The sequence below is a fragment of the Stenella coeruleoalba genome (assembly GCF_951394435.1).
Source record: "Stenella coeruleoalba genome assembly, chromosome: X".
In the NCBI taxonomy this organism is placed as follows: domain Eukaryota; kingdom Metazoa; phylum Chordata; class Mammalia; order Artiodactyla; family Delphinidae; genus Stenella; species Stenella coeruleoalba.
The window spans coordinates 55,027,580-55,045,474 of record NC_137152.1 but is presented as its reverse complement, the minus strand read 5'-3'; the positions used below and the strand labels follow the sequence as shown (position 1 = coordinate 55,045,474).

The 17,895-nt window shown below is 41.0% G+C and overlaps 1 protein-coding gene across 5 annotated transcripts in view; it reads left to right on the top strand.

Annotated features, from left to right (window-relative positions):
- TEX11 (testis expressed 11) overlaps window positions 1–17,895 on the top strand; it is a 373,435-nt gene that overhangs the window by 21,303 nt on the left and 334,237 nt on the right. For 3 of the 5 annotated variants that reach the window (XM_079911724.1, XM_079911725.1, XM_079911721.1), the window contains exons 1-2: window positions 7,645–7,714; window positions 7,851–7,908. In XM_079911724.1, coding sequence (XP_079767850.1) covers window positions 7,872–7,908 — 37 coding nt within the window. In that variant the 5' untranslated portion in view covers window positions 7,645–7,714; window positions 7,851–7,871. Of the gene's footprint in view, window positions 1–7,210; window positions 7,250–7,644; window positions 7,715–7,850; window positions 7,909–17,895 lie in introns of those variants that run through there. The other 2 variants (XM_079911722.1, XM_079911723.1) reach the window with 2 other exon arrangements.

Here is a 17,895-nt window from a genome sequence, read left to right as displayed (position 1 = left end):
TCACACTTTAAGTAGAGACAAAACAAAATGGAACAAAAACCCCAAGGTGCAGAATATTTGTGTGAAAGAGCAAAAGAGGATGCATTTATACCTTTTATTCTTTTTGAAAAATTAACCAGAAACCTCTGGTTTCTCCTCTGTACTTTTTCAGTTTTTCACCAGGTACAAACATTATTTTATTTTTTAAAAAATTAAAAAGAAAAATTTTTTTTGGCTGCACGTATGGGATCTTAGTTCCCTGTCCAGGGATCCAACGTATGTCCCCTGTGGTGGAAGCGTGGAGTCAACCACTGGACCGCCAGGGAAGTCCCCAAACATTAGTTTTTAAATTGCTTTTAAAAATCAGTATGATAGTAAAAGATTGGAGGAACTCTAACATTGAAGTGATACAGGAGGAGGAGGACTCAGTGTAGGAGGAGGTGGAAACAGGAGAGTGATGTGGAAGTCTAGGGAGGAAGGGACCTCTCAGGTAGCAGTCAACAATGCCAAATGCTGCCTAGAGAGCCGAGTTAAATAAGATGAGGACAGAAAGGGTTCATTGGTTTTGTCAGTTAGTAGGTAATTGATCACTTCAAGAACAGTTTCTGTCAAGATGGTGGGGGGGACTGCAGTGGATTGTGAATGGAGGGTGAGGAAGAGGACCTGGGCTATAGGCGAGCATTTCAGGGCACCGCTGGAGGGAGCTGAAGGAGAGGTTTGGGTTTTTTGTTTTGTTTCAAGATGGGCAATTCTTGCATTTACATGCTTAAAGGAGATTGTCAGTGGAGAGAGCGATAAATCCTGGCACTACTGTTTAAATAAATCTTTTGTGGAGGAAGGAGTAGTTCTTTGATTTGGTACTCTAGGTCTTTTTTCATTCAGTGCCGTGTTTCCCAGACCTCAGACAGGTAAGTATAGCCTTCATGAATTTTTCTCTTTTTGTGTAATTCCTGTACTATTTAAAAAAAAACACCAAATTTTAAGCTTAAATACACTTCTTTAAAAAAGAAAACATTTACCACTATCATAAGTGGAAAACAAAGTATTTTCCTAATACACATTAAAATATCCAACTATTAAAAAATGTTTGGCTGTGCACCACCTAAAATAATCACATATACCATATTTTGGAAACAGTTAACACAGTGAATAATATCTCCGTAGGACACTACGCTTGACGCTGGAGTAGAAAATTGCTTTAGGCATGGTCTAACCTTGATCTCCTCAAGGAGCCAGAGATAAAATTGGCCCAAATAAGTACAGACACAAAGTGGGAAATAATAGAGGTCTAAGAGAGGTCTGAACGAAGTACCATGGGAATTCACATGAAGGAGTTCTGTGAAGTCTTCATGGAAGCTGAGGCTTTTAAGCTGTGCTTTAAAGGATGGGTAAAATACGTAATTTCAGATATGGTGGGAGAGCATTTCAGGAAGAGGGAACCTTGTGCACAAAGGCAAGAAGATGGGAAAGTTTATAATTCAGTTTGCCCAGAGCCTAGGATTTTGAAGTGAAGTGGAAAAAGAAGGCAGGAAAGGCAGATTCCAGTCACTCTAGAACTCAATTCCAGGGCCTGCAAGTAAAAGGCAGGAAGTGTGTGGATAAGAGTGTTACAATATGTGAAGGAGAGAGTGGGTCTGTGATTTGTTTCAATGAATTAACCTCAGCTACCTACTCATATGGTTATATCCTAGATTTTGCCAGAATGTCACCTCTGAAATCACTATTTCAAACATCAAATTCTCTGTCTACATCTTCCCAAGCTCCAGCTCATTTGCTCAAGTAACCCCACTGCAACAATTCTTTGACCTCGTGAATCCTCCAATTCACACTCCCCTGCTCCCCAGATACACCTTCTCTGTGTTTATCAGTTTCCTCCAATCTTTGCTTGTTCCCTTTACCACTTAAATGTCTGAATTTATTATCATTATCACTCTTGCGAATATCTTCACCTCACTAGGCAATACTCCCGAGTCCTCTCCACCCCACCCGGAGGAATCCAAACATCTTCTCCATACTGTCACCTGTGTAGCTCAGGATTGTTGGAGGCAATCACACAGCTGGGCAGATTAATGATCATCAACCTTGATCAGGCCCTCAAAGAGGATTTCTGCCGGAAATCATCTTTTTCTCTCCGATTCCCCTGCTCTCTGAGACAACTGTTTCTTACCTTCCTCACATTCTTCAAATCTCTCCCTCCTACTGTCTGCTGTTGACTTTGCCTCATACTTTATTGCAAAAACGCATGCCCATCAGATAAAAACTCCCTTATCTTCCTGTGGATTTTTCTTTTAATGGAAATAGCTTTTCTTTTTTTCCCCTAATGATAAAAATGTGTTCATTGTAGGACATTGAAAAACTGAAAGATATAAAGAAGAAAGTAAAGATTCTCCCAAATCCCAACACTCAAAGATAAACATTGTTAATATTTTGGTAAATACTCTTCCAGACATTTTCATTCAAATATGCATACATAAGTGTTTATCTTTTCTGTGAGACAGTTTACATATTAGTGGGATTGGTTGGTCGCTGTAGCCACTTCTGTCTCTTCCCATTCACACCCAGGTGGAGACCATCCCAATAGTTTTCTTAAATTGAAGTATATAGTTGATTTACAATATTCTGTTAGTTTCAGGTGTACAGCATAGTGATTCAGCTTTGTTGCAGATTCTTTTCCATTTATAGGTTATTATAATATATTGGCTATAATTCCCTGTGCTATACAGTAAATCCTTGTTGCTTATCTATTGTATGTGTAGTAGTTTTTTTAGTCACTCAAATCTATAAAATCATACTTCTTAAAAATTAGTTAATTAATTGATTTTTATTTTTGGCTGCATTGGGTCTTCATTGCTGTGTGCGAGCTTTCTCTAGTTGCGGCGAGCAGGGGCTTCTCACTGCGGTGGCTTTTCTTGTTGCGGAGCACGGGCTCTAGGCATGTGGGCTTCAGTAGTGTGGCACGCAGGCTCAGTAGTTGTGGCACACGGGCTTAGTTGCTTTGTGGCATGTGGGATCTTCCCGGACCAGGGCCCCAACCCGTGTCCCCTGCATTGGCAGGCGGATTCTTAACCACTGCACCACCAGGGAAGTCCCTACACCTTTTTGAGCAGTTGGTAACTTTTTTCTTTTTTTAAACTCAACGGTAGGATATAGGTATTTCCCAAGTTTTATAACTCTACGTTGTTTTCACAGCAGTGTTTTTAAAGGCTGTATAAGTATGCCACTATATGGTACTAATGTACACTAGGTTGTATAAATAGTCCACATTTAACTAGGTGAACACATAAGAGATTTACAACGCCTCAGTGAACATTTCTGTTAATCTATCTTTGCAAAATTTTCCAATTTCTTCTTCAGGAAAATTCCTAGAAGAGGAATTGTTGGGAAACGGTACACACATTTAAGACTTTGATACCAATTGCCAAACTGCCCTCCAGAAAATTTGCAGTAATTTGTACTCCTAACCAACAGTGCACAAGAGTGCCTGTTTTGTGCATCTTGTCAATTTGAGGTTTTGTTAATCTTTTTAACCTTTGCCAATCCGATAAATGAAAAAAATTCACCTTGCTTTATTATTTGCGTTTCTTTGATTACTGGTGGGGTTGAACATCTCTTCATGTGTTTATTGGCTATTTATGTTTCTTCCTGTGCAAATTGTCTGATCAAGTCCTTCGCTGATTTATGTGCTAGACTATTTGTTTTTTTAATTTTAAGAGCTCTTACTGTTTATCTGTTATATATGTTGAAAAAATCTTTTTCTTATCTGTGGTTTGTCTTTCAACCTTGCTTATAGTACCATTCAGAAGATTTTAATTTTTATGTGGTAAAACTTATCATTATTTTTCCTTTTGATTCTGGTTTCAGGTCACGTTTAGATCTTGTCATGTTTATAAAATACTCACCCAAACTTCCTTTAGAAGTTTTATGATTCAATTTAATCTTTGATGAATCCAGAGTTCATTTTGGTATATGAAGTAAGGCAGGGATCTGGTTTTATTTATTTTTTTAAATGGCTATCCGGTTGTTTCAATACTTTTTCCGGACCAGCTCTTTTCTCCACTGATTTGAATCATTTCTATATATACTCGGGCCTGTTTGTGGACTGTATTTTGTTCCATTTATCTGTCTGCATGCACTATTACCATACAGTTGTATTTACGGTAGTTTTAATATCTGGTAGAACAAGCCCCTGTCCCTTACTTTATTATTACTTTTGTTTTTAGAATTTTCCAGACTATAATTGCGTATTTACTCTGGAGGTGTTTTTCTTCTTTTAACAAGGTGTAATGCTACCTTCTGCACTACTTTGCATTCTCGGTTGCTTACTCTCTTTTAATCCAGTCTATTAATGAGAGTCTTAATAAGCGCTCATTAGAGTCCAAGTTGTTCACCTGCCTTATGTAACAATCTCTTTCAACATTTCTGCACTAAATTGTTAAAGGGTTGCAGTGGAAAATTTATAGTTTATGCTAGGGGTAAGGTAAGATAATTTACAGCATGTTGAGTGCTGCTTAATGGTATTTTACTACTCACTCTTGCATGTCCTCCCCAATATGTAACTGCTTCTTTTATGATCTCTTTTCCTCTTCTCTCTTTGACTTTTTTTTTCTGTCTCTTAATTCTCATTTACTTTTAACATCTAGAGAGGCCATCTAGATCAAAACCAAAAACATTGGGGCCACCCATACAACATAAGGGTTTTTTACCCTTTCTGCATATTTTCCTTTATTCCACTGGCCCTTTCAGTGCAGTGGTGTCAGCTCAGTGAGTAGCCCTGACTTTGGAGTCTTATTTGCAGTCAGTATTAATCAACAGAGTCATTTGATTCCTGTATGCGTGATATAATCTTGGATAATATAATATCCATTCTACTACAGACATTATTAATCACTAAGAGCTCTAAAAGGACCCCTGTGGGCTTGAGAGCTGAGGTCTAATTATTGTCCTGTTTCTTCATCTGTTCATCCGTGAACAAAGGAGTTATGCTAGAGCCAGGAGCTTGGGTGGAATGATAGAAGTTGGGAGCCCTTAACTGCCAACCAGGAAATGGGGAGTGATAATGGGAACTAACATTCTTTAAGTACCTACCATGTGCCAGCCACTGTTCTAGATGCTTTATGTACACTATTGCATTGAACCAGAAGCCTAGAATTACTTTTACTTTTATTCCCATCTTACAGATGAGGAAATTGAGGCGCTGAGATTCTAAGTAGCTAGCGCCAGCTCACGCAGTATGTAGTGCGTGAGGATTCAGTCAATTATGGGATACCACCAGACTTCTTCCCCTAATTTAGCAATCTAGGATTGTGGAAATATATATTAAGTTGCAGGATTTAATAGAGGAGGATCCAAAAGAAAAGTAGTTAATAGCAGTACTTCCTGTTTTCCCCCTTTTCTTCACTATACTATGTGATCTAGATGCAGAAAATTTTGAAGAGGGAAAAGAAATTATTTTTAGAAATCCCATCTTTTCCACGATAAATAACGACTGACTCTGAGACTCTTAGGGTCAGGAGGCAACTCTGTTAGTGTTCCCAGACTTGAAGCCACAATCTCTTCTCTTCATCTTATTAGCCAGCTCCACATCTGGCTTGACTGAGGTGCACAAGGCTTAAAAGAGGGATATGTGAGGGAAGGGGTGGGAGGCTTGTTAATGCTTTGATTTGGCGTGTCCCCAAATTTGGAGGCCTCATGCCTTAACACTGTTGTCTCTGAGTGGAGATTTTAGTAGAGGCCAACTCCTTGGTTGCAAGCATCACTCATAGATTTAGCTGGAATCAAACATGTTCACATATATATATTCCATACCATCCCTGAAACCATTTGTTTGGAGTTGGGTAGGACCCCTGCCCTTGCTGTGAGCCTGCAGGGGAGTCACTGTGTAGTTTCCTTCAGATTTGACAATGGCAGGGCAGCAGAAACATGTCTTGGAACTACAGGGTTGTTCAGTCTCCTCAACTTCTTTTTTTTTTAATTAATTAATTAATTAGTTTTTATTTTTGGCTGCATTTGGTCTTCATTGCTGCTCGCAAGCTTTCTCTAGTTGCAGCAAGCGGAGGCTACCCTTTGTTGCTGTGCGTGGGCTTCTCATTGCAGTGGCTTCTCTTGTTGCGGAGCATGGGCTCTAGGCGCGTGGGCTTCAGTCGTTGTGGCTCTCCGGCTCTAGAGTGAAGCCTCAGTAGCTGTGGTGCACGGGCTTGGTTGCTCTGAGGCATGTGGGATCTTCCCAGACCAGGGCTCGAACTCGTGTCCCCTGCATTGGCAGGTGGATTCTTTTTTTTTTTAAATAAATTTATTTATTTTATTTATTTATTTTTGGCTATGTTGGGTCTTCGTTGCTGTGTGTGGGCTTTCTCTAGCTGCGGTGAGTGGGGGCTACTCTTCATTGTGGTGTGCAGGCTTCTCACTGCGGTGGCTTTTTTTGTTGCGGAACACGGGCTTTAGGTGCAGGGGCTTCAGTAGTTGTGGCTCACGGGCTCTTAAGAGTGCAGGCTGAGCAGTTGTGGTGCACGGGCTTAGTTGCTCCGCGGCATGTGGGATCTTCTCGGACCACGGCTCGAACCCGTGTTCCCTGCATTGGCAGGCGGATTCTTAACCACTGCGCCACCAGGGAAGGCCTTCTCAACTTCTTATATTTCTGACCTTTGCACTCTTGAATAACCATTGGGCAACACTGTTTACTTTCCGTTTCTTCCTCCCTCCCTCTGTCCCTGTTCTTTCTTTTGTTTGTTTGTTTTTGCAGTATGCGGGCCTCTCACTGCTGTGGCCTCTCCCGTTGCGGAGCACAGGCTCCGGACGCGCAGGCTCAGCGGCCATGGCTCACGGGCCCAGCCACGCCGCGGCATGTGGGATCTTCCCGGACCGGGGCACAAACCCGTGTCCCCTGCATCGGCAGGCGGACTCTCAACCACTGTGCCACCAGGGAAGCCCTGTCCCTTTTCTTTTTTTCTTTCGAAGGCCTGCTCTCCTCTTTCCTGTAACCCTCGCCATCTGCACTCTTCCCGCAGTAACTGCAGTATGTTTCAGTATTGCACTATACTCCCTCACTTTCATTGATTCTCACCCCGGCTCTCTGAACTGCATCCCCAGAACTTCACGCCTGGACTGTGCCCAGAAACTCAGGCTTCGAGATGAAGGGAAAACGTCAATTGGGAGAGGCCTCTCATTGACATCGCTATGGGGGGAGGAGCTTTCCAAGCGTCTTCACTGGCACTGGGGACTTGGTTTGCGCAGGGAGCACTGTGGCGTCGGCTGTCCTGGCGGAGGTGTACAGGTTAGTTGTTTCTAACTAGCAAGGAGATGCGGTCGTTAGGTCAACACTTTTTAAAGTGGCCCTGAGGCAGTGATTTCGAACTATGGAGCTGACTCTCCGGTGAAGGAAGACGGGGAAAGACAGGGTTTTGGGACTTGAAGTATGGAGAGTGGTGCGGCGGAGGGACTTGGATGAAGTATGTGGAGTGGTGCGGCGGCGCGGGACTTGGATGAAGTATGTGGAGTGGTGCGGCGGCGCGGGACTTGGATGAAGTATGTGGAGTGGTGCGCCGGCCCGGGGGTGGGTGGGTGGGGGGGGCGAAGGACCGTCAGTGATTGGATGCTTAGAACGTATGTGCGTCGGGGTCAGGGGATTTTGAACCAATTAGGCGGATTGTCCTTAGAAAAGAAGTCCGACGAAAATTTCCTCTGAGCCGGAAACCCGTGGCCGGAGTCCCGTCGCCGGACCGCTTGCTGCTGCCTCTCAGTAACTGCTTTTTCTGGGTTTTAAAATTTCCTCAGCATTTTTTTGGGTAACAACTAACAGGAAAACTTTGAAAAGAAATTTATTGAGAAGCTGGAGAATAAAGGACAGAATATTAAAATATTTTCTTATTTCGTAGGCCTGAACCGGAGATTTAAAAATGGACGCCGTTGATATTCGTTTCATGGACTTTAAAGGTATTTAGCTTTGCACTAGAAAATGTCAGACTGTTCGCTACCTTATCTAAGATCTTCTGAATGTATTTTCTTTCCTAATTTTATCTCTTTGGCCTATTCACAGCTCCAAGTTTTCTCCTATAGGTATCGGAAAGCAGTGTTGATGTTTAAGACACCGGAACCCTTTTATAAACTAGCGTAGGGAAATAGAATTCACAATTCACAGCTTGTTTTCTCAGGATTTTGGTAGCATGCATAATAACACTGGTTTAATCTGAAATAGAAATCTCCTGCGTTAAAAGTACATTAAAAAATTACGGCTAGATCCTGAAGTGCCTTTCCATAATCATCAGTTAAAAATAAATTATATCCTGTGAAGCTTTAGTTTTTTTTTTTTTTTTTTTTTTTTGCGGTACGCGGGCCTGTCACTATTGTGGCCTCTCGCGTTGCGGAGCACACAGGCTCCGGATGCGCAGGCTCAGCGGCCATGGCTCACGGGCGCAGCCGCTCCGCGGCATGTGAGATCCTCCTGGACCGGGGCACGAACCCGTGTCCCCTGCATCGGCAGGCGGACTCTCAACCATTGCGCCACCAGGGAAGCCCTCTATGGATGATATTTGTGGGAGTTCTTAGTAAACAGAAGCAATTCGATGGACTAGACCCCAGATTCCTCGACCATGCCAGATATGGGAGAGTTCACCATACTTCTTTTTTTCTGGGGACATGATTAGACCTGTGGTACATTTGCATTCACGTTTATATAATAATGAAATATGTTGTAACCAGGGTGGCTACAAATCTATGCTTTAAGAAAGTTTAGGTCAGTATTTTGTTAATGCTTGTCATTTTAAAACAGCAACAAAGCCCACTACCACCTACCAGAAGTTTTAATTTAGGATATACTATCTTAAAGATATAAGTATTGAATAGGGATTATGACTTTTAAGTATATGGTATTTGAGACCTGGTATTTACATAAATATTTGAAGCACACAGAAAAGTAAGGAGAATAATATAATGAACGCCTCTAAAACTACCACTAAGTTTTGTTGAATCTTCACATTTTGTCATATGCTTCAGATATTTCACTGTTCCAAAGAATGAAAAGATTGAGGTGCCCGTTTTTCATCATTTGAAGTATTACATAAATTGTATCATTTTGTATAGTTTTTTCCCTGCAACTTGTATTTTTTGCTCAGTATTATGTTTTGGATATTTACCCATATGGATATTTTAGCTCTAGTTCATTTATTTACACCGCTGACTAGTAATAATACATTGAATATAAGTGTACCACAATTTATCTAATCTCAACAGCATTACAACATTGTGTTTTGTAGTGTTTATTAGGAGCTTTCAAAAATTTTTGACTGCCACCTATGGCAAGGAAATATTATATTTTACATCACATCCCAGTATCAAAAGTTTAATGAAATCATTTTACCCTTATTACACACAGCACACTATGATATTTCCTATTCTATGCTTTTTCATTTACAAAATGTTGGTTATGACTCACTAAATTTATTTCTTGAGCACTAGTGGATGAGGCTCTAGGGCAGTGCTGTACAGTTGAAACACAGTGCAAACACAGATAATTTTATATTTCCTAGTACCACATTAGAAAAGGTTAAACAGATGAAATTAATTTTAACAATACAGATTATTTAGCTCAGTACATCCAAAATGTTATCATACCAACATGTAATTGATATAAAAATTATTAATGATATTTACATTCTTTTTTTTTCTGTACAAAGTCTTTGAAATTTGGTATGTATTTTATAGTTAAAGCATATCTCATTTTGGACTTGCCACATTTCAAGCGCTCAATAGTCACATGTGGCTAGTGGCTGCTCTATAGTGGCAGTGCTATTCTCGGGTGTACATTAAGAAGTTTTACTGCTGGGTCAAAAGCTACAAGCATGTTTAACTTAACAAATATTACCAAATTGCTGTCCACAGTAGTTTTAACAATTTATACTCCCTCTTCTTTTCTCTTTCCCTATATTATTGCTAATATTCGGTATTGCCAGACTTTAGAAATTGTTCATGAGTGAAGGGTTTTTAAAATTAATTAATTAATTAGTTTTGGCTGCATTGGGTCTTCATTGCTGCGCGCAGGCTTTCTCTAGTTGCGGTGAGTGGGGGCTGCTCTTTGTTGTGGTGTGAAGGCTTCTTATTGTGGTGGCTTCTCTTGTTGCGGAGCATGGGCTCTAGGTGTGCGGGCTTCAGTAGTTGTGGCACGTGGGCTCAGTAGTTGTGGCTTGCAGGCTCTAGAGTGCAAGCTCAGTAGTTGTGGTGCACGGGCTTCTTATGGCGGTGGCTTCTCTTGTTGCAGAGCACGGGCTCTAGGTGCACGGGCTTCAGTAGCTGTGGTACGCGGGCTATAGAGCGCAGGCTCAATAGTTGCGGTGTGCGGGCTTAGTCGCTCTGCGGCATGCGGGATCTTCCCGGGCCAGGGATTGAACCCACGTCCCTTGCATCGGCAGGCGGATGCTTAACCACTGCGCCACCAAGGAAGTCTGGTGGTGGTGTTTTTAATTAACATTTTATCCTGGGGTAATGTTAGATTTACAGAATAGTTACAGAGATAGTGCAGAGAGTTCCCAGAAACCTATCAGCCAGTTCTATTTTCTCTCATGTTATCATATTACATGGGTGTTTTAATTTGCATTTCCCTGTCAACTAGTGAACTTGGATATATTTTCATAAATTTATGGACCATTTGAGTTTTCTTTTCTGTGTACACAGCCTTTTCAGTCAGATTTTGTAAAAATGGACCACAAAGGGCCATGTGATGGCTTAGCTTATTTTCTTCTCAGGGAGAATTGACATAACATCCCTCTTTTTGTACCATGAATTCCAATCAATTTCAAGGCCAAAAAGGAATACAAATTGGTCTAAGTTTTACTCACTGGGTCTAAATAATTATAACTCCTTTTCTGCATGTCAGCTCTTCAACTATTTGAAGGTAGTTATGTCCCCTGGGAAGTCTTTTCTTCAGATTCAGCATTTTTAGTTCTTTTAGTCATTTCTCATATTACATGGTTTCTAGTCCTCTCATCATTTTGTGTGCTGTCCTCTGAACATGCTCTGTTCCTTTCATGTTATTCCTTAAAGCATGGTACCCAGAACAGAACACAATTCTCTAGGTTCGATATGATCAGCTCAAAATAATTTTTCTCTTTAGATTTAGGAATGATCATCATTGTCTTTAGATACCGATATAGCTAAGATTGATTTTTTTTTTCTTTTTTTGAGTGGTGGCAGTCACACCACACTAATGACTCATTTTGAGCTTTTGGTCCCCAGAAGACCCTCAGTCTTTTTTTTCTTTTTCCGGTACGTGGGCCTCTCACTGTTGTGGCCTCTCCCATTGCGGACCACAGGCTCCGGATGCGCAGGCTCAGCGGCCATGGCTCACGGGCCCAGCCGCTCCGCGGCATGTGGGATCTTCTCAGACTGGGGCACGAACCCGTGTCCCCTGCATCGGCAGGCGGACTCTCAACCACTGCACCACCAGGGAAGCCCCCTCAGTCTTTTTTTAATACATGCTTCTATTAAGCTACATCTTGCCTGTCATATATTGGTGCAGTTAGTTTTGGAGACATAAGTGCAGGGCTTTAATTTTTTCTTACATTAATGTCATTGCTATAACTGGAGATTTAATTTTTGCTCCTGATTATATCTTCTGTCTTATTTGTTATCTGTTTCTCTCTCAACTTCTTCATCCAAATCATAGATAAATTTGTTAAATAGGAGAGGGCCAAGGACAGAATGTTATGTCATTAAAAACTTCACTTCAGGGACTTCCCTGGTTGTCCAGTTGCTAAGACTCTGCGCTCCCAATGCAGGGGGCCTGGGTTTGATCCCTGGTCAGGGAACTAGATACCACATGCTGCAACTAAGAGTTCGCATGATGCAACTAAAAATCCCGCATGCCGTAAGTAAAGGTCCCGCATACCTCAACTAAAGATCCCGCATGCCACACTGAAGATCCCACATGCCACAACTAAGACCTGATGCAGCCAAATAAATAAATAAATATTAAAAAAATAAAAACTTCAGGTTGACATCAGTTCATTAAGCAGCAAGCTCGAGTATGCTTTTTAAAAAATATTTGTTTATTTTAAAATTAATTTTCATTGGAGTATAGTTGATTTACAATGTTGTGTTTGTTTCTGTTGTACAGCAAAGTGAATTGGTTATACATATGTCCACTCTTTTTTAGATTCTATTGCCATATAGGTCAGTACAGAGTATTGAGTAGAGTTCCCTGTGCTATACAGTAGATTCTTAGTTATCTATTTTTTTTTTTTTTTTTGCGGTACACAGGCCTCTCACTGTTGTGGCCTCTCCCGTTGCAGAGCACAGGCTCTGGATGCGCAGGCTCAGGGGCCATGGCTCACGGACCTGGCCGCTCCGCGGCACATGGGGTCTTCCTGGACTGGGGCATGAACCCGCGTCCCCTGCATCAGCAGGTGGACTCTCAACCACTGCGCCACCAGGGAAGCCCCCTAGTTATTTATTTTATATATAGTAGTGTGTGTATGTCAATCCCAATCTCCCAATTTATCCCTCCCCCCTCTTTCCCCCTTGGTAACCATAAGTTTGTTTTCTACATCTGTGACTCTATTTCTGTTTTATAGATAGGTTCATTTGTACCATTTTTTTAGATTCCACATATAAGTGATATCACATGATATTTGTCTTTGAGATCTACTTCACTCAGTATGACAGTCTCTAGGTCCATCCATTTTGATGCAAATGGCATTATTTTGTTCTTTTTTATGGATGAGTAATATTTCATTGTATATATATATATACACCACATCTTCTTCTTTCATTCCTCTGTCGATGGACATTTAGGTTGCTTCCATGTCCCAGGTATTATAAATAGTGCTGTAGTGAACATTGGGGTACATGTATCTTTTCGAATTATGGTTTTCTCCCGGTATATGCCCAGGAGTGGGATTGCAGGATCATATGGTAGCTCTATTTTTACTTTTTTAAAGGAACCTCCGTAGTGTTCTCCATAGTGGCTGCACCAATTTACATTCCCACCAACAGTGTAGGAGGAGGGTTCCCTTTTCTCCACACCCTCTCCGGAATTTATCGTTTGTAGATTTTTTGATGGCCATTGTGACTGGTGTGAGGTGATAACTTGTAGTTTTGATTTGCATTTCTCTAATAATTAGTGATGTTAAGCATCTTTTCATGTGTCTGTTGGCCATCTGTAGCCTTCTATGGAGAAATGTCTACTTAGGTCTTCTGCCCATTTTTTGATTGGGTTGTTTGTTTTTTTGATACTGAACTGCATGAGCTGTTTGTATGTTTTGGAGATTAATTCCTTGTTGGTCGCTTCTTTGCAAATATTTTCTCCCATTCTGTGGGTTGTCCTTTTGTATTGTTTATGGTTTCCTTTGCTGTACAAAAGCTTTTAAGTTTCATTAGGTCCCATTTGTTTATTTTTGTTTTTATTTTCATTACTCTAGGAGGTAGATCAAAAAAGATCTTGCTGAGATTTATGTCAGAGTGTGTTCTGCCTGTTTTCCTCTAAGAGTTTTATAGTATCCGGTCTTATATTTAGGTCTTTAATCCATTTTGAATTTATTTTTGTGTGTGGTGTTAAAGAATGTTCTAATTTTATTTTTTTACATGGGGCTGTCCAGTTTTTCTAGCACCATTTATTGAAGATACTCTCTTTTCCCCATTGTGTATTCTTGCCTCCTTTGTCATAGATCAGTTGACCGTAGTTGCGTGGGTTTATCTCTGGGCTTTCTATCCTGTTCCATTGATCTATTTGTCTTTTTTTCTGCCAGTACCATACTGTTTTTTTTTTTGTGTGTGTGGTATGCGGGCCTCTCAATTTTGTGGCCTCTCCTGTTGTGGAGCACATGCTCTGGACGCACAGGCTCAGCAGCCATGGCTCACGGGCCTAGCCGCTCTGTGGCATGTGGGGTCTTCCCGGACTGGGGCACGAACCTGTGTCCCCTGCATCGGCAGGCGGACTCTCAACCACTGCACCACCAGGGAAGCCCCATACTGTTTTGATTATTGTAGCTGTGTAGTATAGTCTGAAGTCAGGGAGCCTGATTCCTCCAGCTCCATTATTCTTTCTCACGATTGCTTCGCTATTCATGGTCTTTTGTGTTTCCATACAAATGGTAAAATTTTTTGTTCTAGTCATGTGAAAAATGCCATTGGTAATTTGATAGGGTTTGCATGGAATCTGTAGATTGCTTTGGGTAGTATAGTCATTTTGATAATATTGATTCTTCCCTTCCAAGAATATGGTATAGCTCTCCATCTGCTTGTGTCATCTTTGATTTCTTTCATCAGTATCTTATAGTTTTCTGAGTACAGGTCTTTTGCCTCCTTCGGTAGGTTTATTCCTAGTTATTTTTTTTCTTTTTAATGCGATGGTAAATGGGATTGTTTCCTTAACTTCTCTTTCTGATCTTTCATTGTTAGTGTATAGGAATGCAAGAGATTTCTGTGTATTATTTTTATATCCTGCAACTTTACCAAATTCATTGATGAGCTCTAGTCCTCTGAGTATGCTTATTCCACCTGCCTGATTTGCTCTAGTATTCTGAGAATGCCTATTCAACCTGCCTGACAAAGCCTGGCAACTGTCTTGTTCTATACTTGGCTTTATCTCTAGATTTAGAATTTTTGTTCATCTCTTTGAAGGGTTCTTGGGGCTGTCTGTACGTGAATGTCTGTTACCAACTCCTATTCAACGTTTTCTCCCAGCTTTATTGAGATATAATTGACATATAATATTGTATAAGTTTAAGGTGTATGGCATAGTGATTTTTATATATGTATGTACTGCAAAGTGATTATGGAAATAATGTTAAGACATTTGTCACCTCACATAGTTACAGTTTTGGGGAGGGATGAGGGAAATGGGTGAGGGTGGCGAAAGTGGATGAACCTCCTGTTCACCGTTGAGGCTGCCTTCTTGATTGTGAACAAAGTTTGATGCCACACTATGCTATCCTGCTCCTGACCTACAGCCTCCAGGGATTTCAGCTCTGTAGTACTTTTTCCTTCTTTCTCTCTCCTCAACTTCCTCTTTCCTTTTCCTTTTCTTTTCTTATTCTTTCTTTCTTAGAAATTAACTTTACTGAGATATACTTTACATACAATAAAATTCACACACTTTAAAAAACAGTTATTTATTCTTTGGCTGCATCGGGTCTTCGTTGCTGCATGCGGGCTTCCTCTAGTTGTGGCTAGTGGGGGCTACTCTTTGTTGCAGTGTGCGGGCTTCTCATTTTGGTGGCTTCTCTTGTTGTGGAGCATGGGCTCTAGGCATATGGGCTTCAGTAGTTGCAGCACGCAGGCTCCGTAGTTGCAGCACATGGGTCCTAGAGCACGCGGGCTTCAGTAGTTGCAGTGCGTGGACTCTAGGGTGCGTGGGCTTCAGTAGTTGTGCGTGGGCTCCGTAGTTGTGGCTTGCGGGCTCTAGAGCACAGGCTCAGTAGTTGTGGCACACAGGCTTAGTTGCTCCACGGCATGTGGGATCTTCCCGGACAAGGGATTGAACTTGTGTCCCCTGCATTGGCAGGCGGATTCTTAACCACTGTGTCACCAGGGAAGTCCAAAATTCACACACTTTAAGTGTATAGGTTGATGCTTTTTTTTTGGGTGTGTGTGTGTGTGTGGGGGGGCAAATGTAACCTGTATAACCGCCATTACAATCAAGAAATAGAACATTTTCATCTCAGAGAATTCTACCATACCCCTTTGCTGTCAATCTACCCACAACCCTCTACCCCAGTCAACCACTGTTCTGATTTCTGTCACTGCAGATTAGTTTATAAATGAAATCATTCAGTATATACTTTTTTCCTATGGTGTCCTTTTTTTTTTTTTTTTTTTGCGGTACACGGGCCTCTCACTCTTGTGGCCTCTCTGGTTGCGGAGCACAGGCTCTGTGGCCATGGCTTATGGGCCTAGCTGCTCCGCGGCAGGTGGGATCTTCCCGGACTGGGGCGTGAACCTGTGTCCCCTGCATCAGCAGGCGGACTCTTAACCACTCTGCCACCAGGGAAGCCCCGCTATGGTGTCTTTCACTAAGCATAATCGTTTTGAGAGTCATCCATATTGTTTCATATATAAATAGTTAATTCTTTTTTATTGTTTAGTAGCATTCCACTGAATGACTAGATCACAATTTGTTTATTCATCAGTTGGTGGACATTTTCGACTATCATGACTAAAGTTGCTATGAATATTCATGTATAAGTTTTAAGTGATTTAGGTTTTCATTTCTCTTGGGGAGAATATCTAGGAATGGATTTGCTGAGATGTAAAGTGCTTTTGTAACCAGGTTTTACAGATTATTTCCTTTTTGGAGGACAGGTTTTGAAAGGCCCAAATTCTTAATTTAAGAAACAGTAGCATCTGGGCTGGGGGTGTTTCCTAAAACTGTCCTGCTTGATTCAGAAAGAAAAAGTTCCTCATCTTGACAAGCACCAGGACCATACAAAATAGAAGGTGACTTAACATGGGAATAGCAAAAAGTTGAGTGTTGTTGAATAGTAGTACCAAGATAATTCAGGCCAGTTTTCCACCTCAACATGAGCGTTATTTCTTCTTAAAGAATGGCAACTGTTTATCAAGCTTTGGAACTCCCTTTCCTGTTGTTAATTTGAAGACAATTCTCCTTTTTCTAGATTTCTAACATCTTTGTATTTGCTCTAATATAAATATCCTTATGGTCTATTAAAATAACCAAGTTTTGGGGCTTCCCTGGTGGCGCAGTGGTTGAGAGTCTGCCTGCCGATGCAGGGGACATGGGTTTGTGCCCTGGTCCGGGAGGATCCCACATGCCGCGGAGCGGCTGGGCCCGTGAGCCATAGCCTTTGGGCCTGCGCGTCCGGAGCCTGTGCCCCGCATCGGGAGAGGCCAAAGCAGTGAGAGGCTGGCGAAAAAAAAAATCCAAGTTTTTACTTTCTTTTTTCTGTTAAATCTGTGACAACTGTTAAGGAAGTAGGTATTAACAAGTTTGTATCATTAAATCTTCAGAAGCCAATGACAGTATATACTTTAGACCAGCCCTGTACAATAGAAATATAATGTGAGCTACAGTGTAATTTAAAAATTTCTAGTAGCCACATTTAAAAAGCAGAGAGAAACAGGTACAATTATTTTAAATAATAATAATAGTAATAATAATTTTGATACTCTGTTTATAGCCCTACACATCCAGAATATTATTTCAACATGTAATCAATATAGAAAATTACTGAGATATTTTACATTTTTTATACTAAATCTTTGAAATCTGGTGTGTACTTTACAATTATAGCCCATCTCAATTTGGACTAACTACATTTCAGGTGCTCAGTAATCACATGTGACTGCCATGTTAGACTGCAGGTCTAGACTGAAAAGTTTAGTAGGAAAACTCACTCAAGATAATTGACTTTCATTGAATCTCAGAGGACTTTATTCATTTGAAAGCCTCCCTCAACAATTTTTTCCCATTCCTTTAAATGCCACAGTGGGATCCTCAGATTAGGAGTGATGGAATTATTAGGAAGTGTCCCAAGAGTGTGCCATGTAGCTCAGAGTCATAAGCACAGCGTCTGTTTGGCCTGTGCAGAAATCTTGTTGATATACTTGTTGGAGTCATCTGGTATGCACATATTAGGTAGAAATAATATAGTTTATGAAATAAAGAGACAGTGTTAACTAACAAAGTGGAACTTTGTTAGTATACCATACAGTGTGTTTCAAGCTCTGGCCCCTACATACCTTTCTAATGGTATTTCCTATAATCTTCCTTTACCCTTTTTTCCAACCATACATAACTACTTATGGTTATTTGAACCCATTGTGCTTTCCACACCTGCATGTTTTTCCTTGTGTTTGGCATGTTGCCTGGCAAACTCTTAAGTGATCCATCAAGACCCACCTCAAATAGCACTCAGTGAAGCCTATTCTGCCATTCCTATATGCCAACTCTCAAACGGGTAGTTACTTAAT